Genomic DNA, 19,396 nt, shown 5'->3' with positions numbered 1-19,396 from the left:
GGGCTGGGGCGGGGCGGCAGGTGCGCAGGCGCCGGCGGGAGCGAGGGGGCGCGCGCGCTGGCCCGGGTGCGGGCACGCGCACGGCCCCTCGCAGGTCGCCCCCGCCCGCCGGGCCCTTCCCTGCCCTCCCCGGCCGTGCGTCCGGCGGCTCCGGGGCCTCGGGGAGCAGGGTCCGGTGCGGGGGCTGGGCCGGCGGGTCCCCACGGCGTCCGCCCCGCGCCCCCCCGCGGCCCCCACGGCCCTGGGGACCCGGAACGCCTCGGGGTGGCCGCTCATCTCTGCTCCCTTCTGGGAACCGAGACGGGCAGAGGGTGCAAGGGCCCAGAGCGCAGCCAGGTGGGCCCCGAGCCGGGGAGGACGGCTCAGCAGTCCCGGCCCCGGGGCTCCCGGCCGCCCCCAGCCTGGCCCGCCCCCTGCTGGCCCCCGCCCGGGCAGGGCCTTCCCAGGTGACCCCGCCGCGACGCTCTGCTGCGCTGTGCCCGAGGCTGGCAGGGGGAGGGGGCCTGCGCGCGCCCCCGGGTCCCTCCGGAGCCCTGCCTTGCCGACTAACGTGGCCGCTAGAGACGCGCTCCCGCCTGCAGACGAGGGCAGAGTCCCACCGGCAGATGCAGGCGGCAGACTGGGGAAAGGCGCTCGCCGTGGGGCGTGTGTACAACCTGCGGCTGCCCGCGGGCTCAGCACCCTGCCCCGAGGCAGCTGTGGGAGGGACGAGGGACGAGGGACGAGGGCGGGCACCCCCAGCCCAGGGTCGGGCAGGACTGGGAGGGGTCGCCCTGGCGGAGGCCCTGCCCCAGGACTCGCCCCGGCCCCGCTGACGCAGTGTGTCTGCCGCAGACCCGTGCCTCTACATCCCCCGCTTTGCCCACCTGCTGGAGTTCGGTGAGAAGAACCACGAGGTGTCCATGACAGCCCTGAGGCTCTTGCAGAGGATGAAGAGGGATTGGATGCACACCGGCCGGCGGCCCTCGGGCCTCTGCGGAGCGGGTACGGCGGCCCCGCGCTCACCCCAGCCCCGCCGGCCGCAGGGTGGCTCCTGCCCTGACTTGGCGAGGCCGAGCGCGTGGGTGGGGGCGGGCGGTCTCCAGAGCTGACCTGGCCCCGGAGCCCGGGGGGCAGGGCAGCACCCGTGGAGGCCGAGGCCGCGTCCTCACTGCAGAGGGCGCCCCAGCCCTTCAGGCCGTCTCCTTAGCCCCCCAGAGGGTAGCTGCCCCGTCTCCCGTCTGAGTCCTCCCCCTGTGCCTGACACCCTGGGGTCTGACGTAGCCCTGGGGCCTGGAGTCCTCCTGGCAGGCCCCGCCCCCAGCACCCCTGCCCCGCTCCTTCCTGGAATGCCAAGGGTCTGCGCATCTGCGCTCCTGCACCTCGGCCACCAGCAGGACCGTGTCCCCTCTCAGCCTGCGTTCCAGGCGCACGGCCAGCTCGGCCTCCCGTAGTCAGCCCACCCCCTTTGCTCCCCGACCTGGGCTGTGTCCCCACAACCCTTACCTCCGTGGACAACCACCAGGCTCCCCAGAGTTCACTCACTGACTTTGAGGGGGTGCGCGAGGTTCTCAGAGACGTGTTTTAACCCTCTTTATATTTGAGGAAGAATGTGTGGTGCAGCATCTCCTCCCTTTTTAAACCATAGTGTAGTTGGATGGAAAGCAGCGTGTGGCTTTCGGGTGTTGGGACGGTCACATATACTGCGTGACCGTTATCCGCGGTGAGGCCGGGGACTGGACCGAGGCCCCCCAGGCAGGGCTCTCACCGCCGCTGAGTACTGGGCTGCTGCTGCCTGTTCTGACTCTCGATTCCCCGTCGTGCTCCTCTCCAGCACTTCTGGTTGCAGCCAGGATGCACGATTTCCGGAGAACCGTCAAAGAGGTCATCAGCGTGGTCAAGGTGTGCGAGTCCACGCTGCGGAAGAGGTAGGTGGCGCTCACTCCTGGCCTGGGGCTGCTCAGAGCCACCTCCTGGTCTGGGTCCAGCTCGGCCGGGGTCCTCGAGGGGCCTCCTGCCTCCCCTCCAGGGCGTCTTGGTCAGCCCTCCTGGTGCCACACCAGCTGCATCTGCCGTGGGGACACTTCCACCCCGAGTTTCTCTCTAAAGTAGGTTGGGGGTTGGCTGAGAGCTGACTGACTGGTCGGGGAAGCCAGGCTCAGATGAGGGCCACCACGCCATGGGAGCAGGGGCTCACGGGCTCTGCTTTGGGATGGAGCGCTCGGTCATGGGGCGGCACAGCTCAGCTCCAGCATGAGCTGCACATGGGCTGTGACTGGAGAGCCACCAGCTGACCACAGGCAGACCTTTCACTGTAGCTGTTTACACCACGAATCTGGAACATTTGATGGCTGTTTCTCAACTGAGGTCCTTTCCCGTGGCAGTTTCCAAAGGCAGATTAAAAGAAAGTGTTTCACTCATTTGATTTTTAAATCTATTTAAAAATTTTTTATTAAAATTAAAAGAATTTTTCTTTTTTTTTTTTCCCTTTTTTTTTTTTTAAATTTTTATTTATTTATGATAGTCACAGAGAGAGAGAGGCAGAGACACAGGCAGAGGGAGAAGCAGGCTCCATGCACCAGGAGCCTGATGTGGGATTCGATCCCAGGTCTCCAGGATCACGCCCTGAGCCAAAGGCAGGCGCCAAACCACTGCGCCACCCAGGGATCCCAATTTTTCAAATATTTTTATTTATTTATGAGAGAGAGAGAGAGGCAGAGACACAGGCAGAGAGAGAAGCAGGCTCCATGCAGGGAGCCCAACGCGGGACTCGATCCCGGGTCTCCAGGATCACGCCCCAGGCTGAAGGCAGTGCCAAACCGCTGAGCCACCCGGGCTGCCCCAAAATAAAAAGTTTTAGATGTTTTATAGATCACATAAGACGTAGGTAATTTGTAGTCAGTGACCACCTAGGGCCTCCTTCCTTCTGGGCCTTCTCTGAGTCTCCCTGTGGGAGCGACAGGCGTGCATGGCCTTTCCTCCCTGGGGCCTGGTGCTCGTAGCTGAGCGTGGCTGGGGTGCTGGGCTGGCTCTCTCCAAGGGCCCTGGGCCCCCTGCAACATCTCTTGTTCCAGGCTGACGGAGTTTGAAGACACACCCACAAGCCAGCTGACCGTGGACGAGTTCATGAGGATCGACCTGGAGGGGGAGTGTGACCCCCCTTCGTACACAGCCGGGCAGCGGAAGCTGCGCTTGAAGCAGGTGAGCCCCCCACTGGCCTGGCCGTGCCTTGCCTGTGTAGCCCGAGAGTATCTAGCAGCATTTTCTAGATCTCATGTTTCACGTTCTTATTTTGAAATAAGTGGCTCAGTTGCAAAGGCTAGACTGGGTCTGCGTCTACACGGCTTGCGGGGAGACGTGGACAGACAGATGGTGGGGTGAGGCGCTGAGGGGGCAGGAGGGGCACCGCTGCTGCCCACTAGGGGTGGCACACGGAGTGCCGGGTCTCGAGATGGTCCTCCCGCCTTCCCCACAGCCGTTAGGGTCTGTGCCAGGCTCAGCCTTGGGTGCCTCGGGCACGGTGCCTTGGGCAAGTGCTGCCTTGCTGTGGGGCCCAGTTGTTAAGACTTATGGGGACAGCTGGGGACCCTGGGCTGCCGCTCCGTGGAGGGCCTCCGGGCACCCTGGAGGGTGCTGCTTCCCGGGCTGGTCTCCTCATTTCTTTGCTGAACGTTCTCATTGCTTTGTTTCAGCTTGAACAAGTTCTGTCCAAGAAACTGGAGGAAGTTGAAGGTAACCAAGCGATCTTACGTTACAGACGCCGTCTCCTCCGAGAAGCGGGGTTTGTGCTTACTGTGTGCTTTTGTCACGTCAGGTGAGATATCCAGCTATCAGGATGCCATCGAGATCGAGCTGGAGAACAGCCGGCCAAAGGCGAAGGGTGCCCTCGCCACCCTGACTCGGGACGGTGAGTCCAGCCGCGACCCACATGGCCTCGAGGGGCCAGCCCCGCTCACTTCACTCCTGCCAGGCACGGGTGCAGGAGTGTCTGTCTGTAGCCACAGGGTCCTACTTCACAGGGTCCCACTTACTGCCCCGGCCGTTGGCCGCCTCCCGCCGTGACTTGCTATGCTGAATGTCCGGGGGCTCCCCCAGGTTCCAGGCCTCGGGGGAAGGCTGCTCCTCAGCACCTGGATCCTCCTTCCAGACTGTTATGCCCCCTCCCACCAGAATCCCTTCCTGCCGCCATTGCCTGCGACCTCCTCGGGGTTTCCTTCCCCACGTCACGGCTCCCCTGCACCTCTGTTTCCTACTGGGGCGTTGCAAAGCTGCGGTGTGTGTTCTTGGGTGGATCCTTCTGCGCACACGTGGTCTTGCTTTCTCTGCTGGACGCTGGCGCGTCGCCGTCCTTCCCAGTCCTCTGGGGCTGTAGGTCTACAGCTGGGCCCTGTTGCACCACCTGCCTGTTGACCAGGACCAGGTGCCGAGTAGGCGCTGGAGCCAACGCTTCTCACCCACGCCTCAGACCGTCTGAGAGTAGCATCTCCGCCCCTTCTCTAGCCCAGGGTCTGCCACCGATCGTATTTCCTCGCACGATCTGAGACACCTCTTGCCCACCTGCGCCAGCCCAGTGCCCTGTCGACTCCCTCCCGAGAGCGGGCGTCTCTGCACCAGGCCACTGCTGCCGTGAGCGGCGTCCTTCCCCTGGTTTCCAGGTGCTGCTCCTGTGCACTCGTGTGTTGGGAATTGTGTTTGGGCTCTTGGTACTGTGCTCTTGCTCACTGGGTTTTCCACGTGAGTGGTGTGTTCTACAGAGAGGGCTGCCTCGTGATTGTCACTGACGTTCGGGCCCCTGATGTCTCCCGCCACCAAGGCCAGGGCCCGGCCCTTCAGCGCCCCTGCTGAGTCGCCGTGGTGGCGGCGGGCACATGGCCTGGCTGCCTGCGGGGCCTGGGTGCCGCCCAGGACACAGTGCAGGCTTTGGGCTGAGACGCCCTGGGAAGGATGTGCCCACCCACTGTCCCCCCTGGGTGTTGTGTCGGCTGTCGGTGAGCGTCTCTAACGTCTGGAGGGCTCATGGAGAGAACATGGGGTTTTCTGGGCGTGGTGAGCGCAACCTGGCATCGGGCTGCCCTGCCCGGGTCCCACAGCAGACTTGGGCAGTCACGCGTCTCAGGATGCGTTTGATTTCGTGCCTCCCACAGATGTGTCCTTTCTCCGCCTTTCTCCCCCTGCCTGGGTTTTCCTTTCTCCGCCTTTCTCCCCCTGCCTGGGTTTTCTGGTTTTCGTAGCTAGTTAGAGATTTCCCGTGAGTGCCGTGTGCGTCGGTCATAGATCGTGCTGCCTCCCGTGTGCTGAGTCAGCGACTCCTGCTTCTCCCTCTGCGCGCCTTCAGCCTCGCCGTGTCCTGACCTTTGGGGTCACAGCTTGATCTTTGGGGTCACGGCTTGACGGATGTACTCTGGGGCTTGAGGCGGCATGTGTGCCGGGCACCCCCGAGCCTCATCAGAGCCTCTGGGACACTGAGTCTCAGCTGGCGTTTCTCTTTGATGCTAAAGTTTACGTGAGGGGTTTACGGTCCTGGGGGGATGCCTTTGGTTTTCAGGTCTTGGTGTAAATGTCCATGTTCATCAGTGTGCCCGGGGGTGTCACGGGCACTGTCCTCCGTGCCATCTCCTGTGCGCTTGTGCTTGGAGATGCCCACGGGAGTGTGCGTCCCCCAGGGCGTCACCAGCTCTGGTCCTCATGCGCTCGCCCGCTAACCCCTTGAGGACGGAGGTGGCCAGTGTCGGCCTGTCCCCACCGTGCCCCCCACAGCCCCCGTTTGCTGGCTGGCGGGCGTGTGTGGTGGCGCGCTCCGGGTGACGTGGGAGGCCCTCCGCAGGTGTGCGTGTGCAGCTCTGCTCCCCGCCCCGGCCCTTCCCCCGGGCCCTCCTCTTCTGTATGGCACAGACTTGGGAGCGGCCTTGGGAGCCGCCCCGCAGCTTTTCTCCTCTAGCACTTGGGGCTCGTTCACATGTGGCCGAGTGACTTGTCGCGTGGTGTTCTCTGGACCCTGGGGAGGTCTGGCTTTGTGCCGTGGTTTTCTTCGTGCCATTTCTTAGGCAACGCCTACCTGCGTGCCCTGCCCCAGCCGTGAGGGAGCTCCCCACCTCCTGCCCCCTCTCAGCTTCTCACACGTGTTCCCCCAACAAGACCGTCGGGACACGTCCGTCTTCCTTGCTCCCCACGGTTATCCAGACCATTTCTGTGTCATCGGGATGGCAGACGTGTCATTCCCTTTGTCTGGCCCGGGCCCAAAAATAGGTGGGGTCGTCCAGCCCCCTTGGTTACAGGAGGCTGCCTGGCGAGGCCTCAGCTCCCGTGTTCCCTTGGCTCAGTGTGCCGTGCCGCCACGTGGTGTGCCGTGGGGGTGCAGGCAGCAGGGCTGGCCTCCTGCCGCCAGCCTCGCTGCGGGGACCTGAGGTGACACACAGTTCTGACGGCACACCGGGGAAGGGACCGGCGAGGGCAGGTGGTGATTGGGAAGTGAGGGCGCCTGGAGGTGAATGAGGGGGCCTGGTGCTCACGTGGGGTACGGTGGGTGTGGGGGGGTCCCGGGCGGGGGCAGGGGCGGGGGGAACAGCACGGTCTGACTCTGGTTGAAGGGGAGAGTTGACATGGGAGTGGGAGCCACCTGGGAGCAGTGAGGCCAGCGGGGAGGCCTCCAGGGCGCGTGGCAGCTGAGGCCCGGGCCTGGCTCTCAGGCGGGGGTACCCACACGTCCGGCGGAGGTGCAGCAGATGTATCAGGAAGAGCCGTCACTCCCACGATTTCTCTGCTCTCAGGGAATCAAATGGTTTCCTGTCCCCAGAGAAACACTTATTGTGACGCGTTATCCTCACGTGTGTCTCGGTACTTACCCAACTTTTAAGTATCGTGTGTTGGAAAAGTAGAGTAGGGTGTTCCGAGGTGTGCTTTTTTTTTTTTTCTTTTTTAAGATTTTTATTTTATTTATTCATGAGACACGCAGAGAGAGGCAGAGACACAGGCAGAGGGAGAAGCAGGGTCCCTGCGGGGAGCCCCACGTGGGGCTCGATCCCCAGGCAGGGATCCGCCCTGGGCTGAAGGCCGCGCTCAACCACTGAGCCGCCCAGGCGGCCCTGAGTGGGGGGCCGTTCAAATGTTAAAAATTAAAACATTAAGATTCAAACGTTAAGAAATAAAAAATAAAAACCAAACATTCATAGGTGACATTTTAGCAAATTCCGTGGAGGTGTAATCCACGTACGACGAACTATGAACCTGAAACGCAGCCCGGGGGTCCCTGGGTGGCTCGGGCGCTGAACGTGGGCTTCCGCTCAGGCTGTGCTCCCAGGGCCCTGGGATGGAGCCCCGCGTGGGACCCTGCTCCGCGGGGAGTCTGCTGCTCCCTGCCCTGCCCCCGCGCTGTGTGTGCGCTCTCTCTCTGCCTTTCTCAAATACGTGAATAAAACCTTTAAAAATGAAAAATGAAAAAGTAAACTGCAGTCTTTGGTAAGTGTTGACAAACACGCACACCACAAAACCGTTGCGGTGGCTGGAATTGCGAACGTGCGCACCCCAGCACCCCCGGGTTGTCACCGCGCCCGGCTGCCTGCTGCCACCAGGGTCTCACATCTGTGGTGTGTCCTGGTTCCCCTTCGGCTCCTCTGCTCCGCGTGACTACGTGGGCCCGCGTGCACAGCTCCCCGTCTCTGGTGCCCTGAAGTCACCCAGGTGTCGGGTCCAGCCGGGGCTGAAGGAACATTTGTGCGCAAGCGTCTTTGTGGACGTTTACCTGCTTCTGTCCTGGACAAGCACCGAGCTGCTCGGGTTGGCAGCCCGGCATGTGCCCCAGCCTTGGAGGAGCCACCCAGTGTCCCCTGACGTGGCTGTGGCCGCAGCCGCGCATGTCCCCCCACTGGAGCAGGGGCTGCTCCCTGGCCCGCCGCTCCCGGCCCGGGGGGAGGGTGGCGCCCGGGGTGGCCCAAGTCCCCGTGTAGGCCTTTCGCCCGCGTTCGGTCGAGGCGTGTGTTTTCCTGTTACAGAGCTTTGAGGGTTCTCTGCGGCTGCAGACACAGACGCTCACAGGAGGGCAGAGCTCGAGGTGCAGCAGTCCTGCTCGGGGGTGTTTTATGGGTTGCTGTCGGCATCCCATCTGGGAAACTCGGCCTGATTCAAAGCCACAAACGTTTTCTCCCTTTTTTTCTTAAAGCTTCTATGCTCTTAGCTCTTATTTTTATTTAGATTCAGTTTTTTTGCAGCATGAGGTGTAGGCCAAGGGCTCCTCGTGTGCACGTGGACATCGGGCAGCTGTGACAAGGTGCGACTCGGTTCCCTAAGTTGGTGTCATAAATGCCTTTTGCAGCTGGACGGCCGTGTTTCTCTGCACAAAGGTGGGGCTCCCTGGCTTTCCGCCTGGTTCACAGGGTGTGTCAAATTGTGTCTGTAGGCTCTGTCGAGGACACCACATCCAGCTTATTTGGTGAGGAGGACCCCGAGGACGAGGAGCTGGAGGCTGTGGCCAGCCACCTGAACAAGGACTTTTACCAGGAGCTCCTTGGCGACAGCATTTCCAGCAGCTCTGAGGTGGCAGGAGGCGCCGAGGGTGGCAGCAGGCCCCCTGCCCTGGAGTCCCTGCTCGGGCCCCTGCCCACTGCGGCCAGCCTGGGCATCTCAGACTCCATTCGAGAGTGCATCTCCTCCCAGAGCCAGGACCCCAGTGAGTGCCTGGGAGCCCCGGGGAAGGGTGGGGCTGGGGCAGAGGGTGCTCCTCTGGGCGGGTGGGGTGAGGCTGTGGCCGGCAGATCCCAGGTCCAGGTCACCCCTCCGCCTCCATGGGAGATGGAGGTGCTGGGCTGTGTGAGCCATCGTCGACCCCAGCGTGTGCTGACACCCTGAATACCAGCAGGGCTTGTCACCGCCTCCAGAACCCTCCTGCACGAGCCCAGGTCCCGGCCAGAGCCCGTGCTTGATTGGGTTGTGGCTGCAGCTCCTTCCTGCCCGTGTGTGAAGCCTGGGGCCAGCCTCTTCTCAGGGGACAGGGACTGGTTTCCCTCCAGCGTCTGCGTGAGCTGGAGGGCAAGTGCTGAGTGAGGGCGCAGTCCCCATGCTTGGCCCGACGTCCCCCGGCCCCCGTGCTGCCGGTGCTGAGCCGCCTGGGCAGGGGTGGTGCTGGCAGCTCTGGGAGGAAGGCCAGTTTGGCTCTGCTACCGTGTACTCCCAAGAGCAGGCTCTGGCCCTCTGCTAGGACAGGCTCCCCCAGGCCCCCCGGGCTGCAGACCTCTCCTGCCTGGTCTCCGGGCGCCTGGGACTTGGCCTCTGTCCGCTGGGAGCCTCTAGAGGGGTGCTGCTCAGACATTTATCACGTGCCTCTGGGCAGGCATGGTGGTGGCAGCCGTGCGCCTGCCCCGATGGCAGTGGCGTCTAGGGTGATGGGGGTGGGGACACAGACCGAGCTGTACTTAAGAGGCAGGAAGAGACCATTCTTGCGGGAGCTGAGGGAGGAGGCAGTGAGGCAGAGCAGGGAGGGGCATGAGCCGTGTGCCCGAGCACCAGGGAGCCTGCAGAGCCGCAGTGTGCGGGAGAGCGTCCCAGCCTGCCCACGGGCTGTGGGTGGAGTTGGGCGGGCTCCGCAGAGGACCGCCTGGTGGTCAGGGGCCGCCGACAGCCGGGGCTGCCCCGGTTCCCGGGCTGAGCAGATCTTGCTGTTGACCCAGCTGGGGCAGGAGGAGGGTGGGTGGGGGTTTGATGATGTCCTGAGCACATCGCCGAGGGCTCCCTGAGGGCCCTGTCCTGGGCCGGTGGGTGGAGAGCCAGATGACCCGCTCTCCTGCTCCGTAGGTGCTCCTGTCGTCGGGAGCCCAGAGGCCTGGTGGGGCTGCCTTGCCTGTGGCTCTGGTTTAGCCTCCTCCTTGCACGGAGCCCTGAGGTGTGAGCCACACACTGTGCGCACAGAGCGGGGACAAGGGGGCTTCCACGAGCCCTCGGCCTAAGCCCCCAAGACGGCCTAGAGGGTGTGTATGCTTGTGCACCAGAGCTTGACCCCAAACGACACTGGTGCTGTGCTTCCCTGTAGCGGACCCGTGTGGGGACGGTGAGCTGGACCTCAGTGGCATCGATGACTTGGAGATTGACAGGGTGAGCATCCACACACACACACACTGAGCGCCCTGTCGGGAGCCCAAGGCTGCTGCGGATGTTCATGCCCATGGGGATGTGGCGGCTGTGCCGGCCCTGCCCACACCGGTCCCCACAGGCTCGCAGTGGCTCAGCCGGCAGCCCTGGCCTCCCCAGGCAGGCAGGGCATCCCCCATAGTGCTCCACACAGCCCCTGGGTCCCACGTCCCCACAGCTGGTCCGGCCTGGCCCCGGTGCCCGCGTGGTGGTGTGGGGACACAGGCCTCTGCTGCTGGCCATGGGCAGGCTGGAGGTCGACAGGTGTCCTGCCTGGCTCCTGGTGGTGGGCCCGGGGCCCCGCGGGTCCAAGGCCACCCTTGACTGGCTTGGGCGGGTGGGGGCGCCCTGCTGGCTGAGACCTGAGTGTGCTGCTCTGTCCAGTACATCCTGAACGAGGCGGAAGCCCGCGTGAAGGCCGAGCTGTGGATGCGAGAGAATGCGGAGTACCTGCGGGAGCAGAGGGGTAAGTGCCCGCCCCCCGCCCGGGAGCCCAGGCCCCGGGGCCCACGCTCATCCTGCCGTGTGTGGACTTTACAGAGAAAGAAGCAAGAATAGCGAAGGAGAAGGAGCTCGGCATCTACAAGGAGCACAAGGTAGGGCTCGCTCACGTGTGCGGGGCCGGCCTGGGCCTCCAGTGGCGCGAGGGCTCCCAGGGTGGCAGCCTGGGACAGAGGAGGCCGGCCCCCCTCGGACAGATGCCGCCTCTGGGTCCCGGGAAAGCCTGCTTGTCTCGTGGTCAGTCCTGTTGGGGTCAGTCCTGGCTCCGCGGCTGCGCCGAGCAAGAGCGGCAAGAGTCAGGCACACCCCAGCCAGGTCTCTGCTCCACTCGAGAACCTTTCTGGCAGGGAGTCAAGGAGGCCAGAGGCAGGCGTGGAGCTTGGGGTCGGGGTTTGGGACCCTTAACCGCGTGGCAGGAAGGCTGGCGGGCAGGGGAGGGGGAGGTGGTGCGGGGCCCTGCACACCTCAGCTCCTTGGGCGGGGTCCCCAGCAGATTCTGTCCAGCCCCGCCCCTGGTATCCAGCTGTCTGTTCCCCAAATCCCACGCAGCTCCTAGCGGGTTTGCAGGCTTTGAGATCCCGCAGGGGGCGGTAACTCTCCTGTTTCCATTGAGCCCAAGAAGTCTTGCAAGCGACGGGAGCCGATCCAGGCCAGCACGGCCGGGGAGGCCATTGAGAAGATGTTGGAGCAGAAGAAAATCTCCAGCAAGATCAACTACAGCGTGCTCAGGGATCTCAACAGCAAGGGCGGGGGCAGCGTGCCGGGGGAGGACACGAGGGCCGAGGAGCGCGCCAGCGCCCGGAAGCTGTCTCGGAGGAAGACACCTGCCAGCCGGAGCGGGGCTGACCCCGTGACCAGCGTGGGGAAGAGGTACTGCGCCAGGAGGGCCGGGTGTTGGGCCCGGGCAGGGGCGGGACGCCTGGGGGTGCTCTCACCACCCGAACGCTGGGAACGAACGTCTGGGGGCTGAGGAGGGGGCTCCTACCCCAGAAGGGGTCCTGAGGCCGCGGAGCGTGTTCCGTCTCAAGGCTCTCCCGAGGCAGCCTGTTCTCCTGGGAGGGGCCGTCCGTGCAGCCCTCCCCTGGCTGCGCACTGCTGTCCCTGCCAGGAAGGAAGAGCAGGGAGAGAGCCAAGAGCAGACTGCCCACCCTGGGGGCGGGGGGAGGGTGGTGAGCGGATCAGGGCAGAAGCCACGGCCCGCGCCGTGGTCCCGAGGGTCCTGGCCATGCCGAGCTGGCCCTGGAGGTCGTGCACCTGGTGCACAGGTGCCCCGGCCGGCCTGGATGCTGGCGGGCTGCCTGGAGGGTATATGTCGGTAGCAGTTTAATGCTGGTTCATCTGAGAAGCAGAAATATTGTAGTTTGCTTTATTTCCTCGTAACTCAGTGTAAATGTTTTCCAAGGTTTTTGTGATGCTTCTTTTTTAAAATTTATTTAAGTCACATCTACACCTGATGTGGGGCTCGAACTCACGGCCCCTGAGTCATGCTCTCCCACCTGAGGCAGCCCAGTGCCCCTCGGAACGCTTTTTTTTTTTTTTAAGTTTTTTTTTTTTTTTTAAGACTTTATTTATTCATGAGAGGCAGAGAGAGAGAGAGAGAGAGAGAGGCAGAGACACAAGCAGAGGGAGAAGCAGGCTCCATGCACCGGGAGCCCGACGTGGGATTCGATCCTGGGTCTCCAGGATCACGCCCTGGGCCAAAGGCGGGCACTAAACCACTGGGCCACAGGGGCTGCCCTCAGAACACTTTTTATGACTTGATCCTTCTGTTCCCTCGATCCGCAAGTGCCCAGCACAGCCTGTCACCGTCCAGCGTCCTGTGTTCCCTTCTGATTGTGGTCGGGGGCAGCGCACCCCCAGCCTGTCTCCCGCCTGTCGGTGGACCCTCAGACCATGAGAGACTCTCGGGAGACCCTGAGTCCTTGGGGGCTTTGCATCCAACCCCCCAGGGTCTCCTTCCTCTCAGGCTGCCCTTTGGAGAGGGGGCGCACCACCCCCTTGCTGGGGCCCGGTCACCCTGCTCACGGTGCAGAGGGGCTGCCCAGAGCTGCGGCCCTGCCCTTGGCTGCCTGTGGACAGACAAGCCCGTCTCAGGGGTCTGCTGTGCTCCACCACTGCTAGTATGTCTACCCTCCAGGCGCTGGTAGGGTGAGCAGGATGGGGGCCAGGGGGAGGGGCGTGCTTTCCACACGCTCATTGGCCCTCCGGGGGGCTGCTGACAGCTGCCGGGGCTGCTTGCAAGGGACCAGGGGGTGGCCAGCGTCAGGCCCAGACCCCCACCTCCGTGCTGGCTGCTGCACACGCCACTGACCACCATGAGGCCTCTCCAGCCGGTGGACGGACGGGCCAGCTGCCCACCTTCTGGCTCCAGTGGCTCTGGTCTCTGCTGGGCCTCAGGTGGTTGCTGCTGTGGCGTGAGCCTCCCACGGGAGCTCCTGTCCACCTGCTGCAAGCTGTTACAGCGTCCATTCCCAGTGTCCCCGGGGCTTCTTGGCATGTCAGTCATCTGAGATCCTCCGGGATGCCTCCCCCACCAGAGGCTAGGGCAGGGTCCCTGAGCCTGGATGGCTTCCGTGGCCAGGGCGTAGGAGGACAACCTACCTCTCGGGGGGTCCCACTGTCCCCCTGGACAGGCCAGCATCATCCGAGGAACGTCGGTAGGCGGCCCTTGCTCCTCTGTTCCTTGCGAGTGACGGTGTGGAAGGTGATCTGGCTTCTGTGTCTGGAGGAGGGACAGTAGAACCGTCGTGTCACACTCGTCTTCCAGCCATAGGGAAGATCAGGGCCAGGGATGGCCCAGCGGGAGGCGTCTCCCACCGCAGCCATTGTCCGCGGTCCCCACTCGTTCTTCCTGAAGCAAACCACCCAGAACCCTGACCAGGAACAGCTGGGCAGACCGCCTGGAGAGCCCGCAAAGCAGTACAATTTTAGGTCACCTTTAGAGAGAGAGAGGGAAAGGGAACGTGGGTGTGCACACAGGTGTGAGCAGGGGTAAGGAGAGGGGTGGGGAAGACTCAGGGCTCCATCCCACGGCACCCAGCCAACTGCCCCAGGTACCCCCAGGCACCCCTCCCTGATTTTAGGTTTTTATTCGTCAAATGACAAGCAGGCATCAGACCTGCCTGGGACTGTCTCCCGTTGGTCTGCATAGCGTTTAAGGTGAAATTTGGATTTGTTGGCAACGTTAAAAAGTTTTCAGAGAAAAATCCTGATTTCTGGCTTCTGGCACCTGCCCCCCATCCACCCCCATTCCCAGCACTGCGTGTGCCCCCGTGACTCAGGGCCAGCTGCAGTCACTCACGCAGGTCTGTATCGCGTGGACGCGTGACCGTTTGAAACACAGATTAGAGCCGTGTGTTCACGGAGGATAAGCTCTGGCCGAGCAGGCACAGGTGGATGCGAATGATGGGGCGGAAGAGCTGCTGGTGACCCAGAAAAGGCAGGAGGAGGACAGAGGGACGGGGACGAGTCACGAGGCCTGCAGGGCCTGCTGGGACGAGGGACATCAGAGGGAGCCCTGGGGAGGGGGTCGGGGAGGTAGTCAGGGCCACGGGTGCTGCGTCTGGGGGCAGGAGTCGGGGGGCTGAGCCCTCGCGGCGCATCCTGTACGTGGAAGAGTGGCCGGTGCCACCGCCCGAGGCGTGCCTCTCGGCAGGGCGCCCGTCCCCCGACCGCTGGCCACCGCCTGGACTGAGGCCGCTATGCCGTGCTTGCTTTCAGGTTGAGGCCGATGGTGTCTGCGCAGCCAGCCAAGAAAGCGGCGGTGGGAGAGGTACGTTGTGTGGCCACCGCCGAGCAGCTGAGCAGTCCGGCTGTGGCGGGAGGGAGCGTGGGCCATCCGGGCGCGCACACAGAGGGGCCTGGGCGTCTGCCGGGTGCCGCGCCGTGCTCGGGCGGGCTGCCCACAGGGCGAGGCCGTGGCAGACCGCAGGCTTTCTGGGTGCTCCTGGGTGTGCACGGGCTCAAGGGAGGGGCTGCTTGAGGGGTCGGGGGCTCCACAGGTGGGAGCGTCCAGGGGACGGCAGGGCCAGTCGGGCTGCGGCGGTGGGGCCTGTGCCCCGGGGCAGGCGGCCTCCCAGAGCCTGTGCTCCTTGGTTGCAGACGGTGCTCCCGAGCCCGCCCGCCCTGGGAGCCGAGGCTGTCAGGCCCGCAGCAGTGGTGGAGAGCGGCCCGGTGTCGTACCACCCCGAGGAGGACCCCGACGAGGAGGACCCCGACGAGGAGGACGGGGAGCCCTGTGTCAGCGCCCTGCAGATGATGGGCAGCAACGGTGAGGGGGTGATGGGCACCAGGTGGGGCGGAGTGGGGTGCTTCAGAGGAGAAGGCACAGGCCCTTGGCCGCACCCAGGCCTCTCGGCTTCGGGACAGAGACCCTGGGAGGTCGGCTGTGTCCGTTCTGAGGCCCTCGAGTGCCGGAAGCTGCTGGCCAGGCCCTGCATGTGCTGAAGGTGCCACGACGGCAGGGGGGCCAGGTGCGCAGCGCCCCAGGGCGTCCAGTTACCCTCTGTGCCTCCGCAGATTACGGCTGTGACGGCGAGGAGGACGATGGGTACTGAGCCGCGGCCCCACAGCCGGTGACGTCTGGCCGTGGGCCCTGCTGTGTCTGGTGGGGATCAGATGGGGCCTCAGGTGGCCCGCCTGCCCCGCAGCCCTCGCCGCAGCCACTCCACGCCTCCGTGGCACTTGCTGCCGGGACCACGTCTGGAGCACCGTAAGGCGCTGGACCAGTGTCTGCGCGTCCGGTCGGACGTGGGGCTTACAGCCCAGGAACGCTCACAGGAGGCTCGGTCCAGTCCCCTGGACGGACCCTGAGGCACGAGGAGGCCCGCTCTTAGAAGTGAGTGTGGGCCGGGGGGCTGTGGTACCCCGCTGTCCGCCCTTACGGGGCCAGGCGCCTGGGCGCCCACCCCTCCGCGGGGCTGAGGAACGCTGCACCCACTCCCCCCCACCCCGCTGCTGCGTCTTCAGCCAGACCCCGGACTCTCCTGCGCCTGGCCCCAGCGTAGCCAGCCAGCGAACTGAGTCAGCAGCACTGCTCAGCAGACGTGGGACAGTGGGCTCCACTGCGCCCAGGTGCACAGCCGCCCTGGGTGGTGCCCTGCGCCGCCGTGTGGCCGGCCTGGATGTCGGGCTGGCCCTGCTGCACGGAGCCGGAGCCAGGCGGAGCGGGAGGTGCTTCTTGTTCGAGCCGGAGCCTGGCCCAGTGTCCACAGGGGCACAGCAGGCAGAGGGTCCTCAAGCCCAGCTACTCTTCTGGATGGTTCCCGCCACCCTCAGCTGCCCCTCGGGGCCAGGCCTCGTCTCTGGAAGGCTCAGGGACCACTTTCCAGGCCTCAGCGTGGGCATCACTGCTCTGGACACGGCCAGAGAGGCAGGGCAGATGCTCGTGGCCCTCGAGACGCCAGCCGTGGTCACTCCACCCCCTGCAGTGGCAGAGCCAGGCCATACTGCGTTCCCAGGGCCCAGCCCTCCATCTCCGGGGTGGGCCAGGACCCTCCCAGAGTGCAGCAGAGTCTGCAGGTAGGGGATTTTCAGGTCCTTGGCTGCACCTGCCTGGACCCTGGGGCCCCTAGAAGGCTGGACAGGAGAGTGGGTTTAGTGAAATAGAAAGATCCATCACTTGAGCAGAAACCCAGTGAGGCTGTGGCGTGTGCTTCCCCGTCTGGCTCCGAGGCCTGCTCTGGAGGGGTGAGGCCACGCGGCTGCCCGACCAGCAGGGGCGCGACAGGCACACAGCAGGCAGGCTGGCCCACACACCTGGCCTGTCGTCAGACGCGCGAGGTCTGTCCCTGGCGTGGGCTCTCCTGGCTGGGGCCTCTCTGGGGTGTTCTCCGTGCCAGTCAGGGAGCGGAGCGTGGGCCGCCCAGCCAGGGACGATGGGCCCGCGGGACCTCCGGGTGGAGGTGTGGCAGTGGCTCCAGACGTGGTGGAGTCGCCTTCTGGGACACGGGGCTGTGTGTGTGTGCACGGCAGGACACCTCCGCTGGGAGCTTGGGTAAGAGGAGGTTTCTGGGTGGAGGCCGCAGGGGGTGTGCGGTCCTGCAGCTGCTCCCTGCAGGAGCTGAGCCTGCAAGGCAAGGGAGGGCGGGGATCCTGTAGGGGGTGTGCAGCGGGGGAGGGCACGGGGGGGGGGCTGAGGCCCCCGAGGCTGGACGAGGTCTGGGGGCAGATGGCAGGGACCAGGTGTGCTGTGTGCCTGCAGCAGGGGGTCCAGCCCCAGGATGTGTGGGAGACGGGCCAGGGCGGAGGGGCTGGCGGGAAGGACGTATCCCGAGAGGACGTGGTGAGGAGGGTGGTGGGGACTGTTCCACGTGGGTGCGTGGGTGGCACGTGGTCTGAGATGCTCACGCTCTGGCAGTGACCACGGTGCTGGTGAGGGCTGGGGCAGGGTGCTCTGGGCTATGGGCTGTGCCCTGTGTGCGGGCCACCACTGCCGCACTTGTGGGCTTGAGGGGGACATGCAGGCCTGTCTGTCCCTCCGCCCCACGTCCCCACACTGCTCTTCCCACCTCAAGGAGGACCTGTTCCATCTAACCCTGGGCACAGCCCTCCGTGCTCCCCAAGAGCCGGGCCAGGGCCTCGGGGAGCTGTGCCTGGCGGGTGTGGGCTCAGGCTGCAGCTCCCTGCGTTCTGCAAGGCTCAGCCCCTTCAGGGTCCTCGTGGCAGGGAGTGGACTCAGGCCACCCTGTCACCACCCCTGACCTATGTCCCTACTGGATGGGCGGCAGGAATGGGCACCCTGGGTGCCTGGGCGGGGGAGAGGGGAGGCAGCCCTCTGTGAGCAGTGTCCAGGGTCAGGGCCCCTGAGGTGTGAGGGCCAGCGGGCAGTCCCCTGGAGTGGTGGCAGTGGCCTGCCTCGGGCCGGGGTCAGGCCCAAGGAGGTGCACGGCAGTGGCCTGGCTGTGTGCTCTGCGCCTGCTTCCACCCTGGGCTCCGAGGCGACCCTGGGGCTGGACCCGTGTGGCTCCCTTGCCCTGCTTGGACGGCACCTGCTGCTGGTTACTTGTGCCGCCCCTCGCTTCCAGCCTGGTGTCACAGGAGACCACAGGGAGCCAGCGGGGGGGCCAGCGCGGAGGTGGCTTCCCCGGCACCCATCCTGACAGCCACCCCTTCCCGGGTGACAGTGGGCTGGCCCTGAGAGGAGCACTCGGCATTGCACCACCTCACTGCAGGGCCGGGGCGGGGAGCCGCGAGGAGGCAGCCTCCCCCCATGGGAGCCCCTCCCGGAGCCCTTGAAGCCGTCGGTGCTGGGGGCCCTCATGGGGCGGCGGCTGGGCAGAGGGCGGTGCTCGAGTACATGCCTGTCCCCCCTCCTGCCTGTGTGTGCCTCCACGCACGCGCACACACACTGTACACACCTTCCACGTGCACACGTGCCCTGACCCACTGCCAGGCACACACGTCCCGAGGGGCCGCAGCCACCGGACCGCCCTTCAGGGTGCCAGGCCCAGGGCGGCTGGGGGTCCCCCTGGGGGCTGCGGGCCGGTCGTTGCTCTTGATGGCGCGTGTCCTTGCAGGGCGCCTGTGACGGCCTGCCCTGACCCGCTCCCCAGGGGGCGTGGGGGCCGTGTCTCGGTGGCACCTGCTAGTCAGGCCCACACCGCGCTAGGTGATCTGAGCCAGAGCTGGAACTACCCGGTAGCTTCCTGAGAGGGCTGCAGTGGGGCTGTGCTGGGAGCAGCCCCTCCAGGACTGGGGGCACAGGTCTGCGACTGCACCCACTCATCCACCCAGAGCCCTGGCTAGAGCCTCCGAGGGCCGTCTGCAGGCGTCCTGAGCAGGCGGTGGGGCCCCGAGGGGTCGGCAGGAGGGAGGGAGGAATGGGCGCCCCATATCCACCTCCCAAGAGCCGTCCCCAGCGGCTCACATCTGTACGGTCACTCCAGGAGGCCACCCCCACACCTGCCCTGCCGGCCACCGTCACCCCAGCCTGCTTGTCCCTCAGCCTTGTGCGCCCCAGGCCCACACCACCTGCTCCCAGCACAGTGGGTTCTGGATTGCTGAGGCCCCTACCCCTGCTGCTGGCCACCCTGCTCCCAAAACCACCTGAGGGCAGTGTGGGCCCCTTTGGAGGAGGGGTGGTGGGCAGCCCCCAAGGACAGAGCTCTGCTGATGCAGCGTCTGCCCTGCCGGGGCTGCCTTGGGTGCCTCAGGCTTTGGGGACCCAGTGGGAGCCCTGCGGTGCCCTCTGGGGACACCCACCCCCCGCTGGCAGTGTCATCGGCGGTGCTTCCACCTGTCCCCCCTTGGCCCTCTGCTGCTCCACGGCGGCTTGCTGGGGGGGTGCGGGCTGTGGCCCGCTGCCCACTGCCGCGTTGGAGTTGGGCCCTGGAAGCGTGTAGGGCCCCCCCCATCCCGCCAGGCTGCAGGGCAGACTCAGGGACGTGAAGTGCAGGCCACAGGTGTCACCGCCAGGGGGACGTGGTACCTAGCCATCAGTCCTGGGTACGCCACCGTCCTCGGCCCTCCCTGCCCCGCAGCTGCTTGCCCCCTGGCGGCCACAAGTGGGTTCAGCCGAGGCCTCCCACCCCCTGGGAACGCTGCATTCCCCGAATAATAAAGACTAGGAGCCTCGAAGTGGCAGGTGCCGGTCTGGGTCTGCGGTCTTTGTCCAGGGTGCGTCGTCAGAGGGCCCGCCTGGCTGGGCGCCACCAGCACGGGCATCACAGGCTCACCGTCCCCCGCACGCTGGGCCCAAGGACCGACCCCCTTGCCCAGCAAGGCAGCAAAGACTGGCACGGAGCGAAGGTGACCCGACACAGGCGCAGCCCCGGGCCCCGCCACCTGGACTCCGGCCGCC

The 19,396-nt window shown here is 65.2% G+C and overlaps 1 protein-coding gene across 6 annotated transcripts in view; it reads left to right on the top strand.

Annotated features, from left to right (window-relative positions):
- BRF1 (BRF1 general transcription factor IIIB subunit) overlaps positions 1-19,179 on the top strand; it is a 54,717-nt gene extending 35,538 nt beyond the window's left edge. For 4 of the 6 annotated variants that reach the window (XM_077910854.1, XM_077910855.1, XM_077910856.1 and 1 more), the window contains 13 exons: positions 835-984; positions 1,814-1,907; positions 3,054-3,180; positions 3,672-3,711; positions 3,794-3,886; positions 8,372-8,641; positions 9,998-10,059; positions 10,480-10,561; positions 10,636-10,691; positions 11,210-11,466; positions 14,317-14,368; positions 14,698-14,866; positions 15,115-19,179. In XM_077910854.1, the coding sequence (XP_077766980.1) occupies positions 835-984; positions 1,814-1,907; positions 3,054-3,180; positions 3,672-3,711; positions 3,794-3,886; positions 8,372-8,641; positions 9,998-10,059; positions 10,480-10,561; positions 10,636-10,691; positions 11,210-11,466; positions 14,317-14,368; positions 14,698-14,866; positions 15,115-15,152 (1,490 nt within the window). In that variant the 3' untranslated portion in view covers positions 15,153-19,179. Of the gene's footprint in view, positions 1-192; positions 337-473; positions 646-834; positions 985-1,813; positions 1,908-3,053; positions 3,181-3,671; positions 3,712-3,793; positions 3,887-8,371; positions 8,642-9,997; positions 10,060-10,479; positions 10,562-10,635; positions 10,692-11,209; positions 11,467-14,316; positions 14,369-14,697; positions 14,867-15,114 lie in introns of those variants that run through there. The other 2 variants (XM_077910858.1, XM_077910857.1) reach the window with 2 other exon arrangements.
- Positions 19,180-19,396: the final 217 nt, after the last annotated feature.

Source organism: Canis aureus, chromosome 9 (genome assembly GCF_053574225.1).
Source record: "Canis aureus isolate CA01 chromosome 9, VMU_Caureus_v.1.0, whole genome shotgun sequence".
Taxonomy (NCBI): domain Eukaryota; kingdom Metazoa; phylum Chordata; class Mammalia; order Carnivora; family Canidae; genus Canis; species Canis aureus.
This window is presented reverse-complemented; position numbering and strand designations above follow the sequence as displayed.